Below are 25,738 nucleotides of genomic sequence, written 5' to 3'. Positions count from 1 at the left end.
CCCCCAGCTCACCCTACCTCCCCACTAATCTCAGCTGAAGACTTTGCCTCTTTCTTCAAGCAGAAGATTGAGGCAAAGCAAAGCTTTGGCCATAAGTCCCCAAAGCCCCTTCTCATAACTACTCAACTCTCCTCCTCCAAAACCAGCTTCTCCACCATCACGGAAGATCAACTTTCCTTTTTACTCTCTGTGACGATACAACTTAAAATCTTAATTAGCCAGACGATTAGATTTGTTAATCCAAGAGAAATACCCTATGATGTTTTATTAGAGATAGCTGGCTGTGTTTTATTAATGTTCTTCTTGCTCGTCAGTTTATGTACACTAATTTAACTTGTAAAGTGTCCAGCATTCCACTAATCTCATTAGTATCTCAGGAGCCTCTAACCCTTGTTCAAAAATTGTCTAGGCCCATTGTGTAAGTGTTGAAAGAAGATCCAGGGGAGCCTTCACCACAGGAAGTCTCACATGTAGACCCAGGTGATGCAGTCGACCTGAGAGAGATACCTCCACTAATGCACACTTAGCTTTGGGGGGGTGAGGGTGAGAGCAGTTCTGCCATTCAGGATGCTGAGCCCAGAGAAGCAGAAGGGACATGTGTTTTTGGAACAGTCAGACTTGGGAAGCAGAATCAAGGAGAATCAAGAAGACTATACAAGGAGAATGAGAGACATCCTGCAGGACAGCAGATGGATTGCATGGCATTACCCAAAGAGACACAGATTTGGATTCCACATGATTCTAGCCTGAAGGTACGGCCCTGACTGGAATGATATGAATCTGCTCCACTGACCATCAGAGAGACATGGATACATTTTGGGGAGACCAGTGTGGGACGAAGAAGTCCCCTGGCCCCATGGATATGTTGCTTGGGGGTGCCAGGAGGGACCCATCGGTTGCCTGGAACCCATGGAAACTCTCGGCGAGGCCAGGGTGGGATCCTCAAGTCTCCTGGCCTTGTACCTCGATGGACTGCTAGCTTTCTAAGCTTGCCGCTACCTTATCTCTGTGGGGGTCTACCAGAAGCGGGGGGCCACTGGTTGAGGTAGCCGGCCATGGAAGGCTGCAAAGTCGCAGCTGTTCTATCCCAGGCGGGCGAAGGAAGGGTGAGACTGTGTAATGTTCCACCATCTTGGGTATTTGCTGGGACTGTTCTGAGTGTTTATTGTCTGCTTTGTGGTTCAATAAAGTATTGCCACGCTGTTCTACCCTCACCCTGTGTTGCCTGAGTAGCATTACACCCACGGAAGACCCCGAGTCTTCACACTCTCCAAGTCATATCTCACCACCTGTGAACTTGACCCAATCCTGTCCCACCTCATCCCAAACCTCACCAGAGTCGTCATCCCAACCCTAACCCACCTCTTCAACCTGTCACTAACAACTGGCTTCTTCCCCTCATGCTTCAAACATACCTCGATCGCACCCATCCTCAAAAAGCCCTCCCTTGACCCATCCGCTCTGTCTTGCTATCACCCCATATCACTTCTCCCCTTTGCCTCAAAACTACTGGTACAACATGTCCATTCTGAGCTGTCCTCCCACCTCTCCTCCTGCTCTCTCTTTGACCACTTACAATCTGGCTTCCGACCGCACCATTCTACTGAAACTGCCCTGACTAAAGTCACCAACGACCTACTAACCGCCAAATTCAAGCGACACTACTCTGTCTTCCTCCTCCTAGACCTGGCCTCCTCCTCCTGGACCTGTCATCTGCCTTTGACACAGTGGACCATTCCCTCTTACTAGAGACTCTCTCATCTCTTGGCATCACAGACTTGGCCCCATCTTGGATCTCTTTATACCTAACAGACCGGACATTCAGTGTCTCCCACTCGCACACCACCTCCTCATCTCGCCCCCTATCTGTCGGTGTCCCCCAAGGTTCAGTTCTAGGACCCCTGCTCTCCTCCATCTACACCTTCGGCCTGGGACAGCTCATAGAGTCTCATGGCTTTCAGTATCCCCTCTATGCTGACGACACACTGATCTACCTCTCCGGACCCGATATCTCCTCCCTACTAACCATAATCCCACAATGTCTGTCCGCTATCTCATCCTTTCTCTCTGCCAGATTTCTAAAACTTAACATGGACAAAACAGAATTCATCATCTTTCCACCATCTCATTCAACCCCCCAACTGATCTATCTATCATAGTCAATGGCTGCCCACTCTCCCCAGTCCCACAAGCTCGCTGCCTCGGGGTAACCCTGGACTCAGAACTCTCCTTCACCACATATCCAAGCCCTTTCCACTTCCTGCCGACTCCAACTCAAAAATACAGTGGGGAAAAAAAGTATTTATTCAGCCCCCAATTGTGCAAGTTCTCCCACTTTAAGAGATGAGGTCGGCCTGTAATTGACATCATAGATCGACCTCAACTATGAGAGACAAAATGAGAAAACAAATCCTGAATATCACATTGTCTGATTTGGAAAGACATTTCTTTTCATATTTCGGTGGAGAATAAGTATTTGGTCAATTACAAACAAGCGAGATTTCTGTCTCTCACAGACCTGTAACTTCTTCTTTAAGAGGCTCCTCTGTCCTCCACTCATTACCTGTAGTACTGGCTCCTCTGTCCTCCGCTCATTACCTGTAGTACCGGCTCCTCCGTCCTCCGCTCATTACCTGTAGCGCCGGCTCCTCCGTCCTCCGCTCATTACCTGTAGCGCCGGCTCCTCCGTCCTCCGCTCATTACCTGTAGCGCCGGCTCCTCCGTCCTCCGCTCATTACCTGTAGCGCCGGCTCCTCCGTCCTCCGCTCATTACCTGTAGCGCCGGCTCCTCCGTCCTCCGCTCATTACCTGTAGCGCCGGCTCCTCCGTCCTCCGCTCATTACCTGTAGTACTGTCTCCTCTGTCCTCCACTCATTACCTGTAGTACTGGCTCCTCTGTCCTCCACTCATTACCTGTAGTACTGGCTCCTGTTTGAACTTGTTATCAGTATAAAAGACACCTGTCCGCAACCTCAAACAGTCACACTCCAAACTCCACTATGGTGAAGACCAAAGAGCTGTCGAAGGACACCAGAAACAAAATTGTAGCCCTGCACCTGGCTGGGAAGACTGAATCTGCAATAGGCAAGCAGCTTGGTGTGAAGAAATCAACTGTGGGAGCAATAATCAGAAAATGGAAGACATACAAGACCACTGATAATCTCCCTCGATCTGGGGCTCCACACAAGATCTCACCCCGTGGAGTCAAAATGATCTCAAGAATGGAGAGCAAAAATCCCAGAACCACACGGGGGGACCTAGTGAATCACCCGCAGAGTGCTGGGACCAACGTTACACAGAATACCATCAGTAACACACTACACCGCCAGGGACTCAGATCCTGCAGTGCCAGACGTGCCCCCCTGCTTAAGCCATTACATGTCCGGGCCCGTCAGAAGTTTGCTAGAGAGCATTTGGATGATCCAGAAGAGTATTGGGAGAATGCCATATGGTCAGATGAAACCAAAGTAGAACTGTTTGGTAGAAACACAACTCGTCGTGTTTGGAGGAGAAAGATGCTGAGTTACATCCAAAGAACACCATACCTACTGTGAAGCATGGGGGTGGCAACATCATGCTTTGGGGCTGTTTCTCTGCCAAGGGACAAGGACGACTGATCCGTGTACATGAAAGAATGAATGGGGCCATGTATCGTGAGATTTTGAGTGCAAATCTCCTTCCATCAGCAAGAGCATTGAAGATGAAACGTGGCTGAGTCTTTCAGCATGACAATGATCCCAAGCACACCGCTAGGGCAACGAAAGAGTGGTTTCGTAAGAAGCATTTCAAGGTCCTGGAGTGGCCTAGCCAGTCTCCAGATCTAAACCCTATAGAAAACCTTTGGAGGGAGTTGAAAGTCCGTGTTGTCCAGCGACAGCCCCAAAACATCACTGCTCTAGAGGAGATCTGCGTGGAGGAATGGGCCGACATACCAGCAACAGTGTGTGCCAACCTGGTGAAGACTTACAGAAAACGTTTGACCTCTGTCATTGCCAACAAAGGATATATAACAAAGTATTCAGATGAACTTTTGTAATTGACCAAATACTTATTTTCCACCAAAATTTGAAAAAAAAAATATTTCTAAATCAGACAATGTGATATTCGGGATTTGTTTTCTCCTTTTGTCTCTCATAGTTGAGGTCGACCTATGATGTCAATTACAGGCCGACCTCATCTTTGTAAGTGGGAGAACTTGCACAATTGGTGGCTGAATAAATACTTTTTATCCCCACTGTATCTCCCGGATCAGCACATTCCTCAGCAAAGACTCTGCAGAAACACTAGTGCACGCCCTCATCATCTCCCGCCTCGACTACTGCAACCTCCTGCTCTGTGGCCTCCCTTCTAACACTCTCGCACCCCTCCAATCTATCCTAAACTCTGCTGCTCGACTAATCCACCTGTCCCCCCGCTATTCCCCGGCCTCTTCTCCCTGTCAATCCCTTCACTGGCTCCCCATTACCCAGACACTCAAGTTCAAGACCCTAACCATGGCATACAAAGCCATCCACAACCTGTCTCCTCCTGGGCCTGTCCTCCGCCTCCTCCTGGGCCTGTCCCCCCGCTATTCCCTGGCCTCTCCTCTCTGTCAATCCCTTCGCTGTCTCCCCATTGCCCAGAGACTCCACTTCAAAACCCTAACCCTGGCATACAAAGCGATCCACAACCTGTCTCCTCCATACATCTGTGACCTAGTCTCCCGGTACATACCTGCACGCAGCCTCCGATCCTCACAAGATCTCCTTCTCTACTCCCCTCTTATCTCCTCTCCCCACAATCACATACAAGATTTCTCCCGCGCATCCCCCCTACTCTGGAACTCTCTACCCCAACACATCAGACTCTCCTTCAAAAGGAACCTGAAGACCCACCTCTTCCGACAAGCCTACAACCTGCAGTAACCACCGCTCCACCATACTGCTGCACAACCAGCTCGGGTGGTCACCAGACACTGATGATGGAGGCGACGGGCAGTCACCAGACACTGATGATGGAGGCAACGGGCGGTCACCAGACACTGATGATGGAGGCGACGGGCGGTCACCAGACACTGATGATGGAGGCAACGGGCGGTCACCAGATGGGCGGTCACCAGACACTGATGATGGACGAGACGGGCGGTCACCAGACACTGATGATGGACGAGGCGGGCGGTCACCAGACACTGATGATGGACGAAACGGGCGGTCACCAGACACTGATGATGGACGAGACGGGCGGTCACCAGACACTGATGATGGACGAGACGGGCGGTCACCAGACACTGATGATGGACGAGACGGGCGGTCACCAGACACTGATGATGGACGAGACGGGCGGTCACCAGACACTGATGATGGACGAGACGGGCGGTCACCAGACACTGATGATGGAGGCGACGGGCGGTCACCAGACACTGATGATGGAGGCGACGGGCGGTCACCAGACACTGATGATGGAGGCGACGGGCGGTCACCAGATACTGATGATGGAGGCGACGGGCGGTCACCAGATACTGATGATGGAGGCGACGGGCGGTCACCAGATACTGATGATGGAGGTGACGGGCGGTCACCAGACACTGATGATGGAGGAGACGGGCGGTCACCAGACACTGATGATGGAGGCGACGGGCGGTCACCAGATACTGATGATGGAGGCGACGGGCGGTCACCAGATACTGATGATGGAGGTGACGGGCGGTCACCAGATACTGATGATGGAGGTGACGGGCGGTCACCAGACACTGATGATGGAGGAGACGGGCGGTCACCAGACACTGATGATGGAGGAGACGGGCGGTCACCAGATACTGATGATGGAGGAGACGGGCGGTCACCAGACACTGATGATGGAGGAGACGGGCGGTCACCAGACACTGATGATGGAGTTTGGTAATTGATAATAAGCTATTATTAACTCTTCTATTTCTGGAAGCTTCTTCTTATCTTGGAGACCCTCTTCCACTCCTGCCTAATACTTTTGCACGGAGCTGTATATCAGGTCCCATCATCTTACAATCATCATAGGGAAAAAAAAAAAACAGAATGAATGGTGTTGCAGGATCAGTCGTATGATGGACACACACGGCGCCGGGCCGCCCTAGTGACTGTGATGGTATCGGCCATTTATCAAGCAGGAATATCACATTGAGTCGCTCGACTTTCTACCATTTGATGGGATTCATAAAGAAGGCTCCAATTCAGACCTAAGCGCAGCCTCGTCCGCCCGCCCTGCAGCTTGTTCCCTGCTCCGTCCTCGCAGACGTCACCTCACAAATATTTTATTCTCCCTGGAGTAGCGTCACTGAAGGGTTAATATCAGAGTAAGATGCAGAAATGTGAGCGCAGCTCCGGATTATATACACCAGTCACTAAATCTGTACAAACTGCTCAGCAGAGTTCAGAACATGTTATACTCCAGTCACATCTAAAGCTGCGTTCACCAGTACACACTGATCACACAAGAATGACATTCAGAGATTCACTAAGGGAGTGTCTTTCAGAAAAACTGCGTCCCCCACAATGCAGCAGGAGCTGGGGTCCGCTGCCAGCGCTGCTCCTGCCCCCCTCTCCCCCCCAAAGAGCAGAGACCCTCTCTCCCCCTCCCTCTTCCCCCACCAATGAGCACAGCCCCCCGTCACCTCCCCCCACAGAGGAGCACCCGTCACCTCCCCCCACAGAGGAGCACCCGTCACCTCCCCCCACAGAGGAGCACCCGTCACCTCCCCCCACAGAGGAGCACCCGTCACCTCCCCCCAGAGGAGCACCCGTCACCTCCCCCCACAGAGGAGCACCCGTCACCTCCCCCCCACAGAGGAGCACCCGTCACCTCCCCCCACAGAGGAGCACCCGTCACCTCCCCCACAGAGGAGCACCTGTCACCTCCCCCACAGAGGAGCACCCGTCACCTCCCCCACAGAGGAGCACCCGTCACCTCCCCCACAGAGGAGCACCCGTCACCTCCCCAACAGAGGAGCACCCGTCACTCGATCAGGCACTCACCGAACTCGATGAAGGAGTACGGCCGGATGGCGGCGTTGATGTGACCCATCTGGTAGGTGCTGATGAACTCCCTCTGCAGCTCGTCCAGGAAGCAGAAGGCGAGGACGCCGGGGTAATGCTCCGAACACAACATCATGTAGCTGACGCCCAGCGAGCTGATGAAGCTGCAATTACACGAGGCACCGCGGGTAAATAGTGAGCAGCGATCTGCGACCCGAGGATAAGATGCCAAACTACAACTCCCAGCATGCCCCAACCACTGCACACTGGGGGGCTGCAGTTGGGAGACCACCAATATAACTGACGATACTGCACAGCTGCACTTACACACCGGAAACTAGTCATTGACCAGACCAGGAGCAGCCGACAGCTAAGGAGGGCAGCGATCACCGGGGTTCCCTTGTTGCGGCTTTCTGACCGCAGTTACTTGGCCGTGTTCCTTATACCTGAACATGAGGCCGAGGCGCCAGTCAGAGAGCAGGAAGGGAGAACCCCGATGTGGAGGCGGTGGGGCCCTACATGGGGCCCTGCATCTGTTACACGTCTGTCTGGGATAAACCCGACCCCTGGTGCTGTACACACTTCAGCCATGGACATGCCACGGATCTGCAGCCACGTCCCGTCACTCCTGGGACCATCTCCGCTTCACGGTGGATTTTTCTATTGAGCGAGACGTCCTAAATCCAAGTAGAGGTTTCTGCTGCGGGTGAAGACGAGGCAGAAACCTCATTCACCTGCATGGTATCATTCCCATAGTCTCTTATGAGACATGTGGCCCCAGGTGGTTGCAGGAGCTGGGGCCCCGGGCACATGCAGGGCTCGCAGCAGCCGGCTACTCACTGGACGTGGTGAGGGCCTCTCTTCATGGTGCAGCGGTCCGGGAGCTGCTCCACTTTTCGGGACAGCACCTTCAGATATTTCTTGGTCTCCTGCACGGACAGGTTTTGCTCGTGGTCAGTGGAGGCAGATAGTGGGAGTCCATCTCTTGCTCGGACCACAGAGGCAAACAGGATGACGGACATTTCCAACAGTGTCTGTGGTCTGTAGGGACAGAGAAAGAGCACAGAGGGTTAACGATCACAGGTCACATGACTGCGGCTGCTATAATAAGCCTCCTATGGCTACACCGCAGTCATGTGACGGATGACATCACTCAGAGCAATACAAACGGAGTGACATCACTGACCGCAGGGGTGAGCCCAGATATAACGCTGCCTCTGTGGCCGGGACCCTCAGGGTTTGGGGCCCCCGTTATCTCTGCTGCAAGAAGGGATATAATGTATTTTCTAAAAAGAATACAAAGCAACAGAACCTCCTCGGAGTGAAACGCAGACGTCTGTGCCACAGCATCAGTTCTATCAGGAGCAGGAGGTCACCCCGGAGCAGCGCTCACATACAGCAGCTAACAGGGGATCTGCCCCGAGTCTGACAGCGCCCCCTAGATACTCCCTGTTATCAGCCATTACTGGGGGAGGAGACTGTAGGAGAGGAGACTACAATCTATTACTCCCTGTTATCAGCCATTACTGGGGGAGGAGACTGTAGGACAGGAGACTACAATCTATTACTCCCTGTTATCAGCCATTACTGGGGGAGGAGACTGTAGGAGAGGAGACTACAATCTATTACTCCCTGTTATCAGCCATTACTGGGGGAGGAGACTGTAGGACAGGAGACTACAATCTATTACTCCCTGTTATCAGCCATTACTGGGGGAGGAGACTGTAGGAGAGGAGACTACAATCTATTACTCCCTGTTATCAGCCATTACTGGGGGAGGTGACTGTAGGAGAGGAGACTACAATCTATTACTCCCTGTTATCAGCCATTACTGGGGGAGGAGACTGTAGGAGAGGAGACTACAATCTATTACTCCCTGTTATCAGCCATTACTGAGGGAGGAGACTGTAGGAGAGGAGACTACAATCTATTACTCCCTGTTATCAGCCATTACTGGGGGAGGAGACTGTAGGACAGGAGACTACAATCTATTACTCCCTGTTATCAGCCATTACTGAGGGAGGAGACTGTAGGAGAGGAGACTACAATCTATTACTCCCTGTTATCAGCCATTACTGGGGGAGGCGACTGTAGGACAGGAGACTACAATCTATTACTCCCTGTTATCAGCCATTACTGGGGGAGGTGACTGTAGGACATGAGACTACAATGTATTACTCCCTGTTATCAGCCATTATTGGGGGAGGTGACTGTAGGAGAGGAGACTACAATCTATTACTCCCTGTTATCAGCCATTACTGGGGGAGGAGACTGTAGGACAGGAGACTACAATCTATTACTCCCTGTTATCAGCCATTACTGGGGGAGGAGACTGTAGGACAGGAGACTACAATCTATTACTCCCTGTTATCAGCCATTACTGGGGGAGGTGACTGTAGGACAGGAGACTACAATCTATTACTCCCTGTTATCAGCCATTACTGGGGGAGGCGACTGTAGGACAGGAGACTACAATCTATTACTCCCTGTTATCAGCCATTACTGGGGGAGGTGACTGTAGGACAGGAGACTACAATGTATTACTCCCTGTTATCAGCCATTATTGGGGGAGGTGACTGTAGGAGAGGAGACTACAATCTATTACTCCCTGTTATCAGCCATTATTGGGGGAGGTGACTGTAGGAGAGGAGACTACAATCTATTACTCCCTGTTATCAGCCATTATTGGGGGAGGTGACTGTAGGACAGGAGACTACAATCTATTACTCCCTGTTATCAGCCATTACTGGAGGAGACTATAGGACAGGAGTCTACAATCTATTACTCCCTGTTATCAGCCATTACTGGGGGAGGAGACTGTAGGACAGGAGACTACAATCTATTACTCCCTGTTATCAGCCATTACTGGGGGAGGTGACTGTAGGACAGGAGACTACAATCTATTACTCCCTGTTATCAGCCATTTCAGGCCAGGTGGATGCTGACTGCGGTGTACGTTCCGCTCTGTTCCCTACGATCACTACTTTCTGATCTGCAGGTACAACCCCCATCCTCCTCTTTGGTGATGGATTTGCGGGGCTCGTTACTCTCCGGTAGAGATGAGATACGAGCGCTGTAAATTGCTCTTTTATAGTCTGTGATTTTGGCTGAAGAAGAGGATTTTATCTGGTGAAATCTCGGCTCATCTTGCCGGAGTTCCCATTAATGCGACATTAATAACTCAAACTCCACAGAAGACGATTTAATGAACTGCAGAAAAAGTTTGAAAAAAAAAAAAAGACAATAAAGGCAAAATGAGAAAAAAAAAAAGATGCCGTGAGCAGAACGGCGATGGCGAGTGACTGACAGAGCGGGAATGTGGCAGATGTTTGGAGATCGGCCCCAGGTAGAGAGCAGCGGGGGAGGGTGGAGCGCTCGTCGGCTGAGCCGGGATCTCGGATGAGTGGCGCAAAAAAATCCTATGTGGAGTGAAGCTCCTCCGCAGCCCGATACGTCACCGCGAAGCTCCGCCGCCCGATACGTCACCGCGAAGCTCCGCCGCCCGATACGTCACCGCGAAGCTCCGCCGCCCGATACGTCACCGCGAAGCTCCGCCGCCCGATACGTCACCGCGAGGCTCCGCAGCCCGATACGTCACCGCGAAGCTCTGCAGCCCGATACGTCACTGCGAGGCTCTGCAGCTTTCTGAAGATTCCTGCTAGCTGACACTGATTGGAAACATATTTTTGCTCATATCCAAAAGTGGAAAACCTGTCCAGACCAATGACTTCTCACAGCTGAGGGTTTGTTACAATTGTATACAGTCTGCAGAGTATACATCCACACATAAGGTGAAACATTCTGCTGAGTGCGACGCTCTGCGCCCGGAGCTCGGGGAATATTGTATTGCGATGTTTAGGGGGCTTTCGCTGTGCAGCAGGAGGTCGGGAGCAGCAGCAGATACTAATGCTCCATCAGCGCAGACCTCGGGGCAGCAGCAGTCTGTGTCGCCCAGTGCTGTGGAACTACAGCTTCCAGCATGCCCTCATCCCCGAAACACACTGCCTCTCCCCAGCTGGAGGAGAACAGATTGCTTGTGCCCGCGGAGCGAGCGATGTACGTGCCAGGACTACGATCCGCGGCTTCCAGACATCACTGCAGCGATGGAGAAGCCATGAAAGTGATTCCACCTAATGACACCGTGCCGGGCGCACGATCCGCACACAGTGGTCTGGAGGCGTCTGTCCCCTCGCTCAACCGCACCCAGCAGGGGACAGCCTGTCTATACATTCGGGGCATGATGGCGGCTGTAGTCTCTGTAGTGTGTGTGTGTGTGACGGGGGGGGGTTGTAGTCTCTGTAGTGTGCGTGTGTGACGGGGGGGTTGTAGTCTCTGTAGTGTGCGTGTGTGACGGGGGGGGGTTGTAGTCTCTGTAGTGTGCGTGTGTGACGGGGGGGGTTGTAGTCTCTGTAGTGTGCGTGTGTGACGGGGGGTTGTAGTCTCTGTAGTGTGCGTGTGTGACGGGGGTTGTAGTCTCTGTAGTGTGTGACGGGGGTTGTAGTCTCTGTAGTGTGTGACGGGGGTTGTAGTCTCTGTAGTGTGTGACGGGGGTTGTAGTCTCTGTAGTGTGTGACGGGGGTTGTAGTCTCTGTAGTGCGTGTGTGACGGGGGTTGTAGTCTCTGTAGTGTGCGTGTGTTACAGGGGTTGTAGTCTCTGTAGTGTGCGTGTGTGACGGGGGTTGTAGTCTCTGTAGTGTGTGTGTGACGGGGGTTGTAGTCTCTGTAGTGCGCGTGTGTGACGGGGGGTGGGTTGAAGTCTCTGTAGTGTGCGTGTGTGACGGGGGGGGGGGTTGTAGTCTCTGTAGTGTGCGTGTGTGACGGGGGGGGTTGTAGTCTCTGTAGTGTGTGACGGGGGGGGGTTGTAATCTCTGTAGTGTGCGTGTGTGACGGGGGGTGGGTTGAAGTCTCTGTAGTGTGCGTGTGTGACGGGGGTTGTAGTCTCTGTAGTGTGCGTGTGTTACAGGGGTTGTAGTCTCTGTAGTGTGCGTGTGTGACGGGGGTTGTAGTCTCTGTAGTGTGTGTGTGACGGGGGTTGTAGTCTCTGTAATGTGCGTGTGTGACGGGGGTTGTAGTCTCTGTAGTGCGTGTGTGACGGGGGTTGTAGTCTCTGTAGTGTGTGACGGGGGTTGTAGTCTCTGTAGCGTGCGACGGGGGTTGTAGTCTCTGTAGCGTGCGACGGGGGTTGTAGTCTCTGTAGCGTGCGACGGGGGTTGTAGTCTCTGTAGCGTGCGACGGGGGTTGTAGTCTCTGTAGCGTGCGACGGGGGTTGTAGTCTCTGTAGTGTGTGTGTGACGGGGGTTGTAGTCTCTGTAGCGTGCGACGGGGGTTGTAGTCTCTGTAGCGTGCGACGGGGGTTGTAGTCTCTGTAGCGTGCGACGGGGGTTGTAGTCTCTGTAGCGTGCGACGGGGGTTGTAGTCTCTGTAGCGTGCGACGGGGGTTGTAGTCTCTGTAGTGCGTGTGTGACGGGGGTTGTAGTCTCTGTAGTGCGTGTGTGACGGGGGTTGTAGTCTCTGTAGTGCGTGTGTGACGGGGGTTGTAGTCTCTGTAGTGCGTGTGTGACGGGGGTTGTAGTCTCTGTAGTGCGTGTGTGACGGGGGTTGTAGTCTCTGTAGTGCGTGTGTGACGGGGGTTGTAGTCTCTGTAGTGCGTGTGTGACGGGGGTTGTAGTCTCTGTAGTGCGTGTGTGACGGGGGTTGTAGTCTCTGTAGTGCGTGTGTGACGGGGGTTGTAGTCTCTGTAGTGCGTGTGTGACGGGGGTTGTAGTCTCTGTAGTGCGTGTGTGACGGGGGTTGTAGTCTCTGTAGTGCGTGTGTGACGGGGGTTGTAGTCTCTGTAGTGCGTGTGTGACGGGGGTTGTAGTCTCTGTAGTGCGTGTGTGACGGGGGTTGTAGTCTCTGTAGTGCGTGTGTGACGGGGGTTGTAGTCTCTGTAGTGCGTGTGTGACGGGGGTTGTAGTCTCTGTAGTGCGTGTGTGACGGGGGTTGTAGTCTCTGTAGTGCGTGTGTGACGGGGGTTGTAGTCTCTGTAGTGCGTGTGTGACGGGGGTTGTAGTCTCTGTAGTGCGTGTGTGACGGGGGTTGTAGTCTCTGTAGTGCGTGTGTGACGGGGGTTGTAGTCTCTGTAGTGCGTGTGTGACGGGGGTTGTAGTCTCTGTAGTGTGTGACGGGGGTTGTAGTCTCTGTAGTGCGTGTGTGACGGGGGTTGTAGTCTCTGTAGTGTGTGACGGGGGTTGTAGTCTCTGTAGTGCGTGTGTGACGGGGGTTGTAGTCTCTGTAGTGTGTGACGGGGGTTGTAGTCTCTGTAGTGCGTGTGTGACGGGGGTTGTAGTCTCTGTAGTGCGTGTGTGACGGGGGTTGCAGTCTCTGTAGTGTGCGTGTGTGACGGGGGTTGCAGTCTCTGTAGTGTGCGTGTGTGACGGGGGTTGTAGTCTCTGTAGTGTGCGTGTGTGACGGGGGTTGTAGTCTCTGTAGTGTGCGTGTGTGACGGGGGTTGTAGTCTCTGTAGTGTGCGTATGTGACGGGGGTTGTAGTCTCTGTAGTGTGCGTATGTGACGGGGGTTGTAGTCTCTGTAGTGCGTGTGACGGGGGTTGTAGTCTCTAGTGCGTGTGACGGGGGTTGTAGTCTCTAGTGCGTGTGACGGGGGTTGTAGTCTCTGTAGTGTGCGTGTGACGGGGGTTGTAGTCTCTGTAGTGTGCGTGTGTGACGGGGGTTGTAGTCTCTGTAGTGTGTGACGGTGTTGTAGTCTCTGTAGTGCGTGTGTGACGGGGGTTGTAGTCTCTGTAGTGTGTGACGGGGGTTGTAGTCTCTGTAGTGTGCGTGTGTGACGGGGGTTGTAGTCTCTGTAGTGTGCGTGTGTGACGGGGGTTGTAGTCTCTGTAGTGTGCGTGTGTGACGGGGGTTGTAGTCTCTGTAGTGCGCGTGTGTGACGGGGGTTGTAGTCTCTGTAGTGCGCGTGTGTGACGGGGGTTGTAGTCTCTGTAGTGCGCGTGTGTGACGGGGGTTGTAGTCTCTGTAGTGCGCGTGTGTGACGGGGGTTGTAGTCTCTGTAGTGCGCGTGTGTGACGGGGGTTGTAGTCTCTGTAGTGCGCGTGTGTGACGGGGGTTGTAGTCTCTGTAGTGCGCGTGTGTGACGGGGGTTGTAGTCTCTGTAGTGCGCGTGTGTGACGGGGGTTGTAGTCTCTGTAGTGCGTGTGACGGGGGTTGTAGTCTCCGTAGTGTGCGTGTGTGACGGGGGTTGTAGTCTCCGTAGTGTGCGTGTGTGACGGGGGTTGTAGTCTCCGTAGTGTGCGTGTGTGACGGGGGTTGTAGTCTCCGTAGTGTGCGTGTGTGACGGGGGTTGTAGTCTCTGTAGTGTGCGTGTGTGACGGGGGTTGTAGTCTCCGTAGTGTGCGTGTGTGACGGGGGTTGTAGTCTCTGTAGTGTGTGACGGGGGTTGTAGTCTCTGTAGTGTGTGACGGGGGTTGTAGTCTCTGTAGTGCGTGTGTGTGACGGGGGTTGTAGTCTCTGTAGTGCGTGTGTGTGACGGGGGTTGTAGTCTCTGTAGTGCGTGTGTGTGACGGGGGTTGTAGTCTCTGTAGTGCGTGTGTGTGACGGGGGTTGTAGTCTCTGTAGTGCGTGTGTGTGACGGGGGTTGTAGTCTCTGTAGTGCGTGTGTGTCGGGGGTTGTAGTCTCTGTAGTGTGCGTGTGTGACGGGGGTTGTAGTCTCTGTAGTGTGCGTGTGTGACGGGGGTTGTAGTCTCTGTAGTGTGCGTGTGTGACGGGGGTTGTAGTCTCTGTAGTGTGCGTGTGTGACGGGGGTTGTAGTCTCTGTAGTGTGCGTGTGTGACGGGGGTTGTAGTCTCTGTAGTGTGCGTGTGTGACGGGGGTTGTAGTCTCTGTAGTGTGCGTGTGTGACGGGGGTTGTAGTCTCTGTAGTGTGCGTGTGTGACGGGGGTTGTAGTCTCTGTAGTGTGCGTGTGTGACGGGGGTTGTAGTCTCTGTAGTGCGTGTGACGGGGGTTGTAGTCTCTGTAGTGTGCGTGTGTGACGGGGGTTGTAGTCTCTGTAGTGTGCGTGTGTGAAGGGGGTTGTAGTCTCTGTAGTGTGCGTGTGTGACGGGGGTTGTAGTCTCTGTAGTGTGCGTGTGTGACGGGGGTTGTAGTCTCTGTAGTGTGCGTGTGTGACGGGGGTTGTAGTCTCTGTAGTGCGTGTGACGGGGGTTGTAGTCTCTGTAGTGTGCGTGTGTGACGGGGGTTGTAGTCTCTGTAGTGTGCGTGTGTGACGGGGGTTGTAGTCTCTGTAGTGTGCGTGTGTGACGGGGGTTGTAGTCTCTGTAGTGTGCGTGTGTGACGGGGGTTGTAGTCTCTGTAGTGTGCGTGTGTGACGGGGGTTGTAGTCTCTGTAGTGTGCGTGTGTGACGGGGGTTGTAGTCTCTGTAGTGTGCGTGTGTGACGGGGGTTGTAGTCTCCGTAGTGTGTGACGGGGGTTGTAGTCTCTGTAGTGTGCGTGTGTGACGGGGGTTGTAGTCTCTGTAGTGTGCGTGTGTGACGGGGGTTGTAGTCTTTGTAGTGCGTGTGTGACGGGGGTTGTAGTCTCTGTAGTGTGTGTGTGTGACGGGGGTTGTAGTCTCTGTAGTGCGTGTGTGACGGGGGTTGTAGTCTCTGTAGTGTGTGTGTGTGTGACGGGGGTTGTAGTCTCTGTAGTGTGTGCGTGTGTGACGGGGGTTGTAGTCTCTGTAGTGCGTGTGACGGGGGTTGTAGTCTCTGTAGTGTGCGTGTGTGACGGGGGTTGTAGTCTCTGTAGTGTGCGTGTGTGACGGGGGTTGTAGTCTCTGTAGTGTGCGTGTGTGACGGGGGTTGTAGTCTCCGTAGTGTGTGACGGGGGTTGTAGTCTCTGTAGTGTGCGTGTGTGACGGGGGTTGTAGTCTTTGTAGTGCGTGTGTGACGGGGGTTGTAGTCTCTGTAGTGTGTGTGTGACGGGGGTTGTAGTCTCTGTAGTGTGTGTGTGACGGGGGTTGTAGTCTTTGTAGTGTGTGACATGGGTTGTAGTCTCTGTAGTGTGTGACGGGGGTTGTAGTCTTTGTAGTGTGTGACATGGGTTGTAGTCTCTGTAGTGTGTGACGGGGGTTGTAGTCTTTGTAGTGTGTGACGGGGGTTGTAGTCTTTGTAGTGTGTGACGGGGGTTGTAGTCTCTGTAGTGTGCGTGTGTGACGGGAGTTGTAGTCTCTGTAGTGTGTGACGGGGGTTGTAGTCTCTGTAGTGTGTGACGGGGGTTGTAGTCTCTGTAGTGTGTGACGGGGGTTGTAGTCTCTGTAGTGTGTGACGGGGGTTGTAGTCTTTGTAGTGTGTGACGGGGGTTGTAGTCTTTGTAGTGTGTGACGGGGTTGTAGTCTCTGTAGTGTGTGACGGGGGTTGTAGTCTTTGTAGTGTGTGACAGGGGTTGTAGTCTCTGTAGTGTGCGTGTGTGACGGGGGTTGTAGTCTCTGTAGTGTGTGATGGGGGTTGTAGTCTCTGTAGTGTGTGACATGGGTTGTAGTCTCTGTAGTGTGTGACATGGGTTGTAGTCTCTGTAGTGTGTGACATGGGTTGTAGTCTCTGTAGTGTGTGACATGGGTTGTAGTCTCTGTAGTGTGTGACGGGGGTTGTAGTCTCTGTAGTGTGTGACGGGGGTTGTAGTCTCTGTAGTGTGTGACGGGGGTTGTAGTCTCTGTAGTGTGTGACGGGGGTTGTAGTCTCTGTAGTGTGTGACGGGGGTTGTAGTCTTTGTAGTGTGTGACGGGGGTTGTAGTCTTTGTAGTGTGTGACGGGGGTTGTAGTCTCTGTAGTGTGTGACGGGGGTTGTAGTCTCTGTAGTGTGTGACGGGGGTTGTAGTCTCTGTAGTGTGTGACGGGGGTTGTAGTCTCTGTAGTGTGTGACGGGGGTTGTAGTCTCTGTAGTGTGTGACGGGGGTTGTAGTCTCTGTAGTGTGTGACGGGGGTTGTAGTCTCTGTAGTGTGTGACGGGGGTTGTAGTCTCTGTAGTGTGTGACGGGGGTTGTAGTCTCTGTAGTGTGTGACGGGGGTTGTAGTCTCTGTAGTGTGTGACGGGGGTTGTAGTCTCTGTAGTGTGTGACGGGGGTTGTAGTCTCTGTAGTGTGTGACGGGGGTTGTAGTCTCTGTAGTGTGTGACGGGGGTTGTAGTCTCTGTAGTGCGTGACGGGGGTTGTAGTCTCTGTAGTGCGTGACGGGGTTGTAGTCTCTGTAGTGCGTGACGGGAGTTGTAGTCTCTGTAGTGCGTGACGGGGGTTGTAGTCTCTGTAGTGCGTGACGGGGGTTGTAGTCTCTGTAGTGCGTGACGGGGGTTGTAGTCTCTGTAGTGCGTGACGGGGGTTGTAGTCTCTGTAGTGCGTGACGGGGGTTGTAGTCTCTGTAGTGCGTGACGGGGGTTGTAGTCTCTGTAGTGCGTGACGGGGGTTGTAGTCTCTGTAGTGCGTGACGGGGGTTGTAGTCTCTGTAGTGCGTGACGGGGGTTGTAGTCTCTGTAGTGCGTGACGGGGGTTGTAGTCTCTGTAGTGCGTGACGGGGGTTGTAGTCTCTGTAGTGCGTGACGGGGGTTGTAGTCTCTGTAGTGCGTGACGGGGGTTGTAGTCTCTGTAGTGCGTGACGGGGGTTGTAGTCTCTGTAGTGCGTGACGGGGGTTGTAGTCTCTGTAGTGCGTGACGGGGGTTGTAGTCTCTGTAGTGCGTGACGGGGGTTGTAGTCTCTGTAGTGCGTGACGGGGGTTGTAGTCTCTGTAGTGCGTGACGGGGGTTGTAGTCTCTGTAGTGCGTGACGGGGGTTGTAGTCTCTGTAGTGCGTGACGGGGGTTGTAGTCTCTGTAGTGCGTGACGGGGGTTGTAGTCTCTGTAGTGCGTGACGGGGGTTGTAGTCTCTGTAGTGCGTGACGGGGGTTGTAGTCTCTGTAGTGCGTGACGGGGGTTGTAGTCTCTGTAGTGCGTGACGGGGGTTGTAGTCTCTGTAGTGCGTGACGGGGGTTGTAGTCTCTGTAGTGCGTGACGGGGGTTGTAGTCTCTGTAGTGCGTGACGGGGGTTGTAGTCTCTGTAGTGCGTGACGGGGGTTGTAGTCTCTGTAGTGCGTGACGGGGGTTGTAGTCTCTGTAGTGCGTGACGGGGGTTGTAGTCTCTGTAGTGCGTGACGGGGGTTGTAGTCTCTGTAGTGCGTGACGGGGGTTGTAGTCTCTGTAGTGCGTGACGGGGGTTGTAGTCTCTGTAGTGCGTGACGGGGGTTGTAGTCTCTGTAGTGCGTGACGGGGGTTGTAGTCTCTGTAGTGCGTGACGGGGGTTGTAGTCTCTGTAGTGCGTGACGGGGGTTGTAGTCTCTGTAGTGCGTGACGGGGGTTGTAGTCTCTGTAGTGCGTGACGGGGGTTGTAGTCTCTGTAGTGCGTGACGGGGGTTGTAGTCTCTGTAGTGCGTGACGGGGGTTGTAGTCTCTGTAGTGCGTGACGGGGGTTGTAGTCTCTGTAGTGCGTGACGGGGGTTGTAGTCTCTGTAGTGCGTGACGGGGGTTGTAGTCTCTGTAGTGCGTGACGGGGGTTGTAGTCTCTGTAGTGCGTGACGGGGGTTGTAGTCTCTGTAGTGCGTGACGGGGGTTGTAGTCTCTGTAGTGCGTGACGGGGGTTGTAGTCTCTGTAGTGCGTGACGGGGGTTGTAGTCTCTGTAGTGCGTGACGGGGGTTGTAGTCTCTGTAGTGCGTGACGGGGGTTGTAGTCTCTGTAGTGCGTGACGGGGGTTGTAGTCTCTGTAGTGCGTGACGGGGGTTGTAGTCTCTGTAGTGCGTGACGGGGGTTGTAGTCTCTGTAGTGCGTGACGGGGGTTGTAGTCTCTGTAGTGCGTGACGGGGGTTGTAGTCTCTGTAGTGCGTGACGGGGGTTGTAGTCTCTGTAGTGCGTGACGGGGGTTGTAGTCTCTGTAGTGCGTGACGGGGGTTGTAGTCTCTGTAGTGCGTGACGGGGGTTGTAGTCTCTGTAGTGCGTGACGGGGTTGTAGTCTCTGTAGTGCGTGACGGGGGTTGTAGTCTCTGTAGTGCGTGACGGGGGTTGTAGTCTCTGTAGTGCGTGACGGGGGTTGTAGTCTCTGTAGTGCGTGACGGGGGTTGTAGTCTCTGTAGTGCGTGACGGGGGTTGTAGTCTCTGTAGTGCGTGACGGGGGTTGTAGTCTCTGTAGTGCGTGACGGGGGTTGTAGTCTCTGTAGTGCGTGACGGGGGTTGTAGTCTCTGTAGTGCGTGACGGGGGTTGTAGTCTCTGTAGTGCGTGACGGGGGTTGTAGTCTCTGTAGTGCGTGACGGGGGTTGTAGTCTCTGTAGTGCGTGACGGGGGTTGTAGTCTCTGTAGTGCGTGACGGGGGTTGTAGTCTCTGTAGTGCGTGACGGGGGTTGTAGTCTCTGTAGTGCGTGACGGGGGTTGTAGTCTCTGTAGTGCGTGACGGGGGTTGTAGTCTCTGTAGTGCGTGACGGGGGTTGTAGTCTCTGTAGTGCGTGACGGGGGTTGTAGTCTCTGTAGTGCGTGACGGGGGTTGTAGTCTCTGTAGTGCGTGACGGGGGTTGTAGTCTCTGTAGTGCGTGACGGGGGTTGTAGTCTCTGTAGTGCGTGACGGGGGTTGTAGTCTCTGTAGTGCGTGACGGGGGTTGTAGTCTCTGTAGTGCGTGACGGGGGTTGTAGTCTCTGTAGTGCGTGACGGGGGTTGTAGTCTCTGTAGTGCGTGACGGGGGTTGTAGTCTCTGTAGTGCGTGACGGGGGTTGTAGTCTCTGTAGTGCGTGACGGGGGTTGTAGTCTCTGTAGTGCGTGACGGGGGTTGTAGTCTCTGTAGTGCGTGACGGGGGTTGTAGTCTCTGTAGTGCGTGACGGGGGTTGTAGTCTCTGTAGTGCGTGACGGGGGTTGTAGTCTCTGTAGTGCGTGACGGGGGTTGTAGTCTCTGTAGTGTGTGACGGGGGTTGTAGTCTCTGTAGTGCGTGACGGGGGTTGTAGTCTCTGTAGTGCGTGACGGGGGTTGTAGTCTCTGTAGTGCGTGACGGGGGTTGTAGTCTCTGTAGTGCGTGACGGGGGTTGTAGTCTCTGTAGTGCGTGACGGGGGTTGTAGTCTCTGTAGTGTGTGACGGGGGTTGTAGTCTCTGTAGTGTGTGACGGGGGTTGTAGTCTCTGTAGTGCGTGACGGGGGTTGTAGTCTCTGTAGTGTGTGACGGGGGTTGTAGTCTCTGTAGTGTGTGACGGGGGTTGTAGTCTCTGTAGTGTGTGACGGGGGTTGTAGTCTCTGTAGTGTGTGACGGGGTTGTAGTCTTTGTAGTGTGTGACGGGGGTTGTAGTCTCTGTAGTGTGTGACGGGGGTTGTAGTCTCTGTAGTGTGTGACGGGGGTTGTAGTCTCTGTAGTGTGTGACGGGGGTTGTAGTCTCTGTAGTGTGTGACGGGGGTTGTAGTCTCTGTAGTGTGTGCCGTGTGTGATGCGGTTCCCCCTCTGCCGCTGTTCACACTGGGTTCCTGTACTCTCTCACCTCCCGGGTCCCGTCTCTCCCCGGTCTCCGCCGCCGGTTCAGGCCTCTCTGCCTCGTACGTGACGTGTCCTGCGCGCTGCATGCTGGGAGCGGAGATGTTGGTCACCATGCCGACAGCGTCAGCGGACTGGACACGTGGCCGTGTATTGATCACGTGACTTTGGTCGTGCAGGCCGGGAGACGCTTTACGGCAGACGGTACATTCCTCTTCAGCCCAATATGGAGAGGACGGACAGTGATTTACCTCAGGACCGAGACGTCATCAGCGATGGAGGATGTGACGGGAATAAAGCCTCCGCTCCTCAGAGCTTGCGGCCGTCCTCCATACTTTACACTTCAGCAATGATCACGTCACGGCCGCCAGCAGGGCTGTGGAGTTGGTAAACCAAACCTCCGACTCCGATTCCAACTCCGACTCCATGAAAATGGACACCGACTCCGACTCCACAGCCCCGGCCGCCAGACACGGGGAGGACGCGACGTCACCGCGGCAAATTACGGGGAGGACGCGACGTCACCGCGGCAAAATACGGGGAGGACGTGACGTCACCGCGGCAAAATACGGGGAGGACGCGACGTCACCGCGGCAAAATACGGAGAGGACGCGACGTCACCGCGGCAAAATACGGGGAGGACGCGACGTCGCCGCGGCCAAATACGGGGAGGACGCGACGTCACCGCGGCAAAATACGGAGAGGATGTGACGTCACCGCAGCAAAATACGGAGAGGATGTGACGTCACCGCGGCAAAATACGGAGAGGACGTGACGTCTCTGTGGCAAAATACGGAGAGGATGTGACGTCACCGCGGCAAAATACGGGGAGGACGCGACGTCACCGCGGCAAAATACGGAGAGGACGCGACGTCACCGCGGCAAAATACGGAGAGGGCGCGACGTCACCGCAGGAAAATACAGGGGAGGGCGCGACGTCACCGCAGCAAAATACGGGGAGGACGCGATGTCACCGCGGCAAAATGCGGGGAGGGCGCGACGTCGCCGCGGCAAAATGCGGGGAGGGCGCGACGTCGCCGCGGCAAAATGCGGGGAGGGCGCGACGTCGCCGCGGCAAAATGCGGGGAGGGCGCGACGTCGCCGCGGCAAAATGCGGGGAGGGCGCGACGTCGCCGCGGCAAAATGCGGGGAGGACGCGACTTCGCCGCGGCAAAATACGGGGAGGACGCGACGTCACCGCGATGAACTGTTAAGATGACAGCTGCTTATAAGACACACGAGAAAGTTGTGCTGATGCGTTTGTGTGAGGAGCGAGGTCTCGATGGGTCAGACAAGACTAAAGAGATGTTGACCTTTGCCTTGGTGGAGGATGATGCCAGGCACCAACACGATGTGGCACCAGAGCCCAGGACCAGAGGAGTACCAAGATGCCCAGTTGTGGATCCGGTTCCCGAACTGTCCTACTGGATGGGCAGGGGGCAGCAGCAGCCATAGCTCCCAGTGTGGGATGGACTCTTGCTTGCCACTCATTCTGCAGCAACTGGAAGGACGTGACCCTCAAATGCTGATGCATCTTGTGCTACAAGAACGCGGAGCATGAGTTTGCAGAGCAGCAGGCCCAGGCTGAGCGAGTTTGCTGAGCATCAAAGTTTAGTGACAGGCCCAAGCCAAGCACGAGCACCAGCTGGAGTTAATCCGACTCCAGAAGGAGCCATCTACCCCACTGAACAATCCAGTAATGTCCACATCTTTTAAACCCTGTCCCGAGTATTTTCCCGTCATGGACAAGGACGCGGATCTGGACACATTTTTGAGGGGGTTTGAAAAGGCCTGCAGACAGTACCGCCTGCCTGATGACCAGTGGGCCTGATATGTAACCCAGGGATCCGAGGCAAAGCTCTGGAGGTGTTTGCTGCTCTCTCTCGAGAACATGATGGAGAATATGAGGCCATCAAACAGGCCATGAGGAGGTGGTCTGCGAGTGGGAGATGCTGAAAGTCCGGTATGTTAGGTATGAAAAGATCCAAGATAGGGGCCAACCATATACCTGAGGTGTGGAAGTCAGCCGTCGCCAGCTGGAAAGGGGGTAAGCAGACACATAATGCCCCTGGAAGCTGGTCATCAGGAGGTCCTGCCTCATCTTCCAGCACCCATCCTGCATCTGACGCCCGCCGGTGCTATACCTGCAACCGAACTGGCCACAGCCTCAACTGCCTGGAGACGCAGAAGAGAATTCCCACATCCGAGGCCCAGGGGCCTACTGTGGCAATCCTTTTTTGTGGGTGGTACGGTTGGGAGGCCCGTGAAAACTTGCAACTGGTTATTGGGGGTGACACAGTCACTGTGGGGCTCCAGGACACCGGCGTAGAATGAACCCTCATCCGCCCTAAGTTTGTATTCCCTGAAGAACTTATCCCTGGGATGTCCTGACTGGGATTGGGGGTTTTCACCGCCCCTTACTGATGGCCTGGGTTTTCCTGAATTGGGGTGCGAGGAGTAAGCGAACCCCGGATGCAGGTAACGCGCCGCCTTTTGAACCCTCATCATTCAGCGGGGTAACAGGACCAGTTACGGACCCCGCGCAGGTCCCAGAGGGTTCCTGTGAGGTTGGGACCTTAACATCGCGGAGTTTCAGACTGCACTACTCATAAAGGCCTGTCTAGAGGAGCTGAGTGACCTTACCAAGAAGCCCATCTCCGAGTCCAAGAAGCAGAGAGTATTGTGGGATCCAGGAAGGTTGAGCCATGAGATAGTCTCCCATGCTACCTCTGAAAATGGGAGGTGTCAGAGAAAAAATAAAATCTATGACAACTCCAGAGAGGGGACATATCACCCTCTCATTGAACATATGGGATTATAGCTGGGGAAGAGAGAGGCTAATTATAACTGGGGAAGTGAGAGAGCGGACTCTTCAGCCTCCATTGAAGTAGGGGCCTCCTGTAGTGAACATGTAATGCCCACAGGAGATTTGCTCTGGGAAAAAGACACCAAGACTGAGATTCGTTTACACAGGCTGGAGTAGGGCACTTCCCAGGGATTGCGCTTCCTCTGATCAAAGCACTGTTCGGAGACACTTTGGAGCCAGTGGTGAATGATGAATGTTGGGGTTTGCATCAATCAGATATTTATGAGATATATATTTTCGGTGTCATAGTGAAGGGACAAACATAACTCATTCACTCACATCACCGGAAGGCCGGCAGAACCCCTCCAACTTAATATTGGTCCAGAGGATGGTGCTATCCATGCCATGTTTCATCTCTGTAATGCACACGCCCGGGCTGAGCGGCGTGTGCGTGTGATTCCACTGGACCGTGCCGGAGAGTGAATGCCTGGAGGGGCGTAACTAGGTATTCACCCGATCCGACCAGGGTCGCACGACGGCATACGCCGCCAGTGCACCAAGGAGGAACCGAGCAGAGGGACCAGGTGCTACTCCAGGACAGACCCCGGACACGGCTGTTGACCCACACAGGGGAATACAGGAACAGACTGGTTAGGCTGGCGCACAGACTGGTGGGTATAGGCAGGCACGACTGGTATGCAGGCAGGGGGGTACAGGCAAGCACAGCTAGAGTGCAGACAGGGAGGCACTAGCAGGTAGGAACACAGGCGGGATAGGACCCAGTACACACTGGGACTCAGGAACAATACAGGCAGAGGGGTACAGGCGAGCACAGCTAGAGTACAGAAAGGAAGGCACTAGAAGGTAGGGACACTGGCGGGATAGGACCCAGTACACACTGGGACTCAGGAACAGAACCACAGATGTGGCGGACAAACACAGCAGAGTGAGGCCGCCCAGAGAGATGAGCGAGAACAGGGCAGGACAAGACCGCCTGGAGCGGTGAGCAAGAGCAGAGCAGGACAAGGCCGCCAGGAGCGGTGAGCAAAGGGTCAGAGCTGAGCTAGACTGCCGGAGCAGTGAACAAGAGTAAAGCAGGACGAGGCCGCCTGGAGCGGTGAGCAAGAGTGGAGCAAGACTGCCGGAGCAGTGAGCAAAAGGATAAGAGCGGAGCGAGACTGCCGGAGCAGTGAGCAAAAGGGTCAGAGCGGAGCAAGGCTGCCGGAGCGGCGAGCAAAAGGGTCAGAGCAGGCCAGAACCGCCGGAGCGGTAAGCAAAGGAGTCAGAGCAGGCTAGAACCGCCGGAGCGGTGAGCAAAGGAGTCAGAGCAGGCTAGAACCGCCGGAGCGGTGAGCAAAGGAGTCAGAGCAGGCTAGAACCGCCAGAGCGGTGAGCAAAGGAGTCAGAGCAGGCTAGAACCGCCAGAGCGGTGAGCAAAGGAGTCAGAGCAGGCTAGAACCGCCGGAGCGGTGAGCAAAGGAGTCAGAGCAGGCTAGAACCGCCGGAGCGGTGAGCAAAGGAGTCAGAGCAGGCTAGAACCGCCGGAGCGGTGAGCAAAGGAGTCAGAGCAGGCTAGAACCGCCGGAGCGGTGAGCAAAGGAGTCAGAGCAGGCTAGAACCGCCGGAGCGGTGAGCAAAGGAGTCAGAGCAGGCTAGAACCGCCGGAGCGGTGAGCAAAGGAGTCAGAGCAGGCTAGAACCGCCGGAGCGGTGAGCAAAGGAGTCAGAGCAGGCTAGAACCGCCGGAGCGGTGAGCAAGGCAGAGAAGGGGGGACTGGGCTCTGTTCACACGGAACAGACAGGAAGAGAAAGGCAGAGCCAGATACCCACAGGGTACTTGCAGTGAAGTAACGAGTGGACCACAAATGGGAGTACAGAGACAACAAGCAGGAGTTAGGTACAAGTTCAGACTCTGCAAAAAAAAGAAAGGAACGGACATAGAGGCAAAACAGGTAAAGGATAGGAGAGAGTTCAGACTGGAACTGAGTGTACGGAGGAGACCGACACTGCAGCGGGATACAGGAGCGGGTCTGGGAATACGGCCCCCAGAGAGGCGGGACGAGCAGGCAAGGAGCGTGTTCAGACAGGACAGACAAGATACAGGAACAGGTCTAGGTAATCGGCCCCTAGAAGGCTGGAGGAACAGGCTAGGAGCGTGTTCAGACAGGACAGACAAGATACAGGAGCGGGACCTGGCACCTTCAGCGTGCGAGCACACACTGAAAGAAACACTATGCTCAGGCAGGAATAGATGGGAGCAGCTGAGCTATATACCAGGTGACAGACAGCAATAGGCTGAGGACGCACAAGGGGTGTGACCCACAGCAGGTACAAAAAGCAGGAAGCGATCGGGCGCCGCCCTTAAGCAGCAGAAACAGACAAACAGACAGCATGGAGGGAAGCCAGAGAGACATTCTGGACTGGAGATCAAGTACGCGCTCTTGCACA

General features: G+C 54.5%; 1 protein-coding gene across 1 annotated transcript in view; it reads right to left on the bottom strand.

Annotated features, from left to right (window-relative positions):
- SEC22A (SEC22 homolog A, vesicle trafficking protein) overlaps positions 1-20,638 on the bottom strand; it is a 30,732-nt gene extending 10,094 nt beyond the window's left edge. Inside the window, exons 1-3 of the mRNA XM_073647524.1 lie at positions 20,493-20,638; positions 7,827-8,027; positions 6,987-7,150 (exon numbers count right to left, since the gene is read on the bottom strand). Coding sequence (XP_073503625.1) covers positions 6,987-7,150; positions 7,827-8,008 — 346 coding nt within the window. The 5' untranslated portion in view covers positions 8,009-8,027; positions 20,493-20,638. The remainder of the gene's footprint in view (positions 1-6,986; positions 7,151-7,826; positions 8,028-20,492) is intronic.
- Between the last annotated feature and the right edge of the window lie 5,100 nt (positions 20,639-25,738).

The sequence above is a fragment of the Phyllobates terribilis genome, unplaced genomic scaffold (genome assembly GCF_046119375.1).
Source record: "Phyllobates terribilis strain yellow unplaced genomic scaffold, ASM4611937v1 Scaffold_9__5_contigs__length_417890890, whole genome shotgun sequence".
NCBI lineage: Eukaryota > Metazoa > Chordata > Amphibia > Anura > Dendrobatidae > Phyllobates > Phyllobates terribilis.
This window is presented reverse-complemented; position numbering and strand designations above follow the sequence as displayed.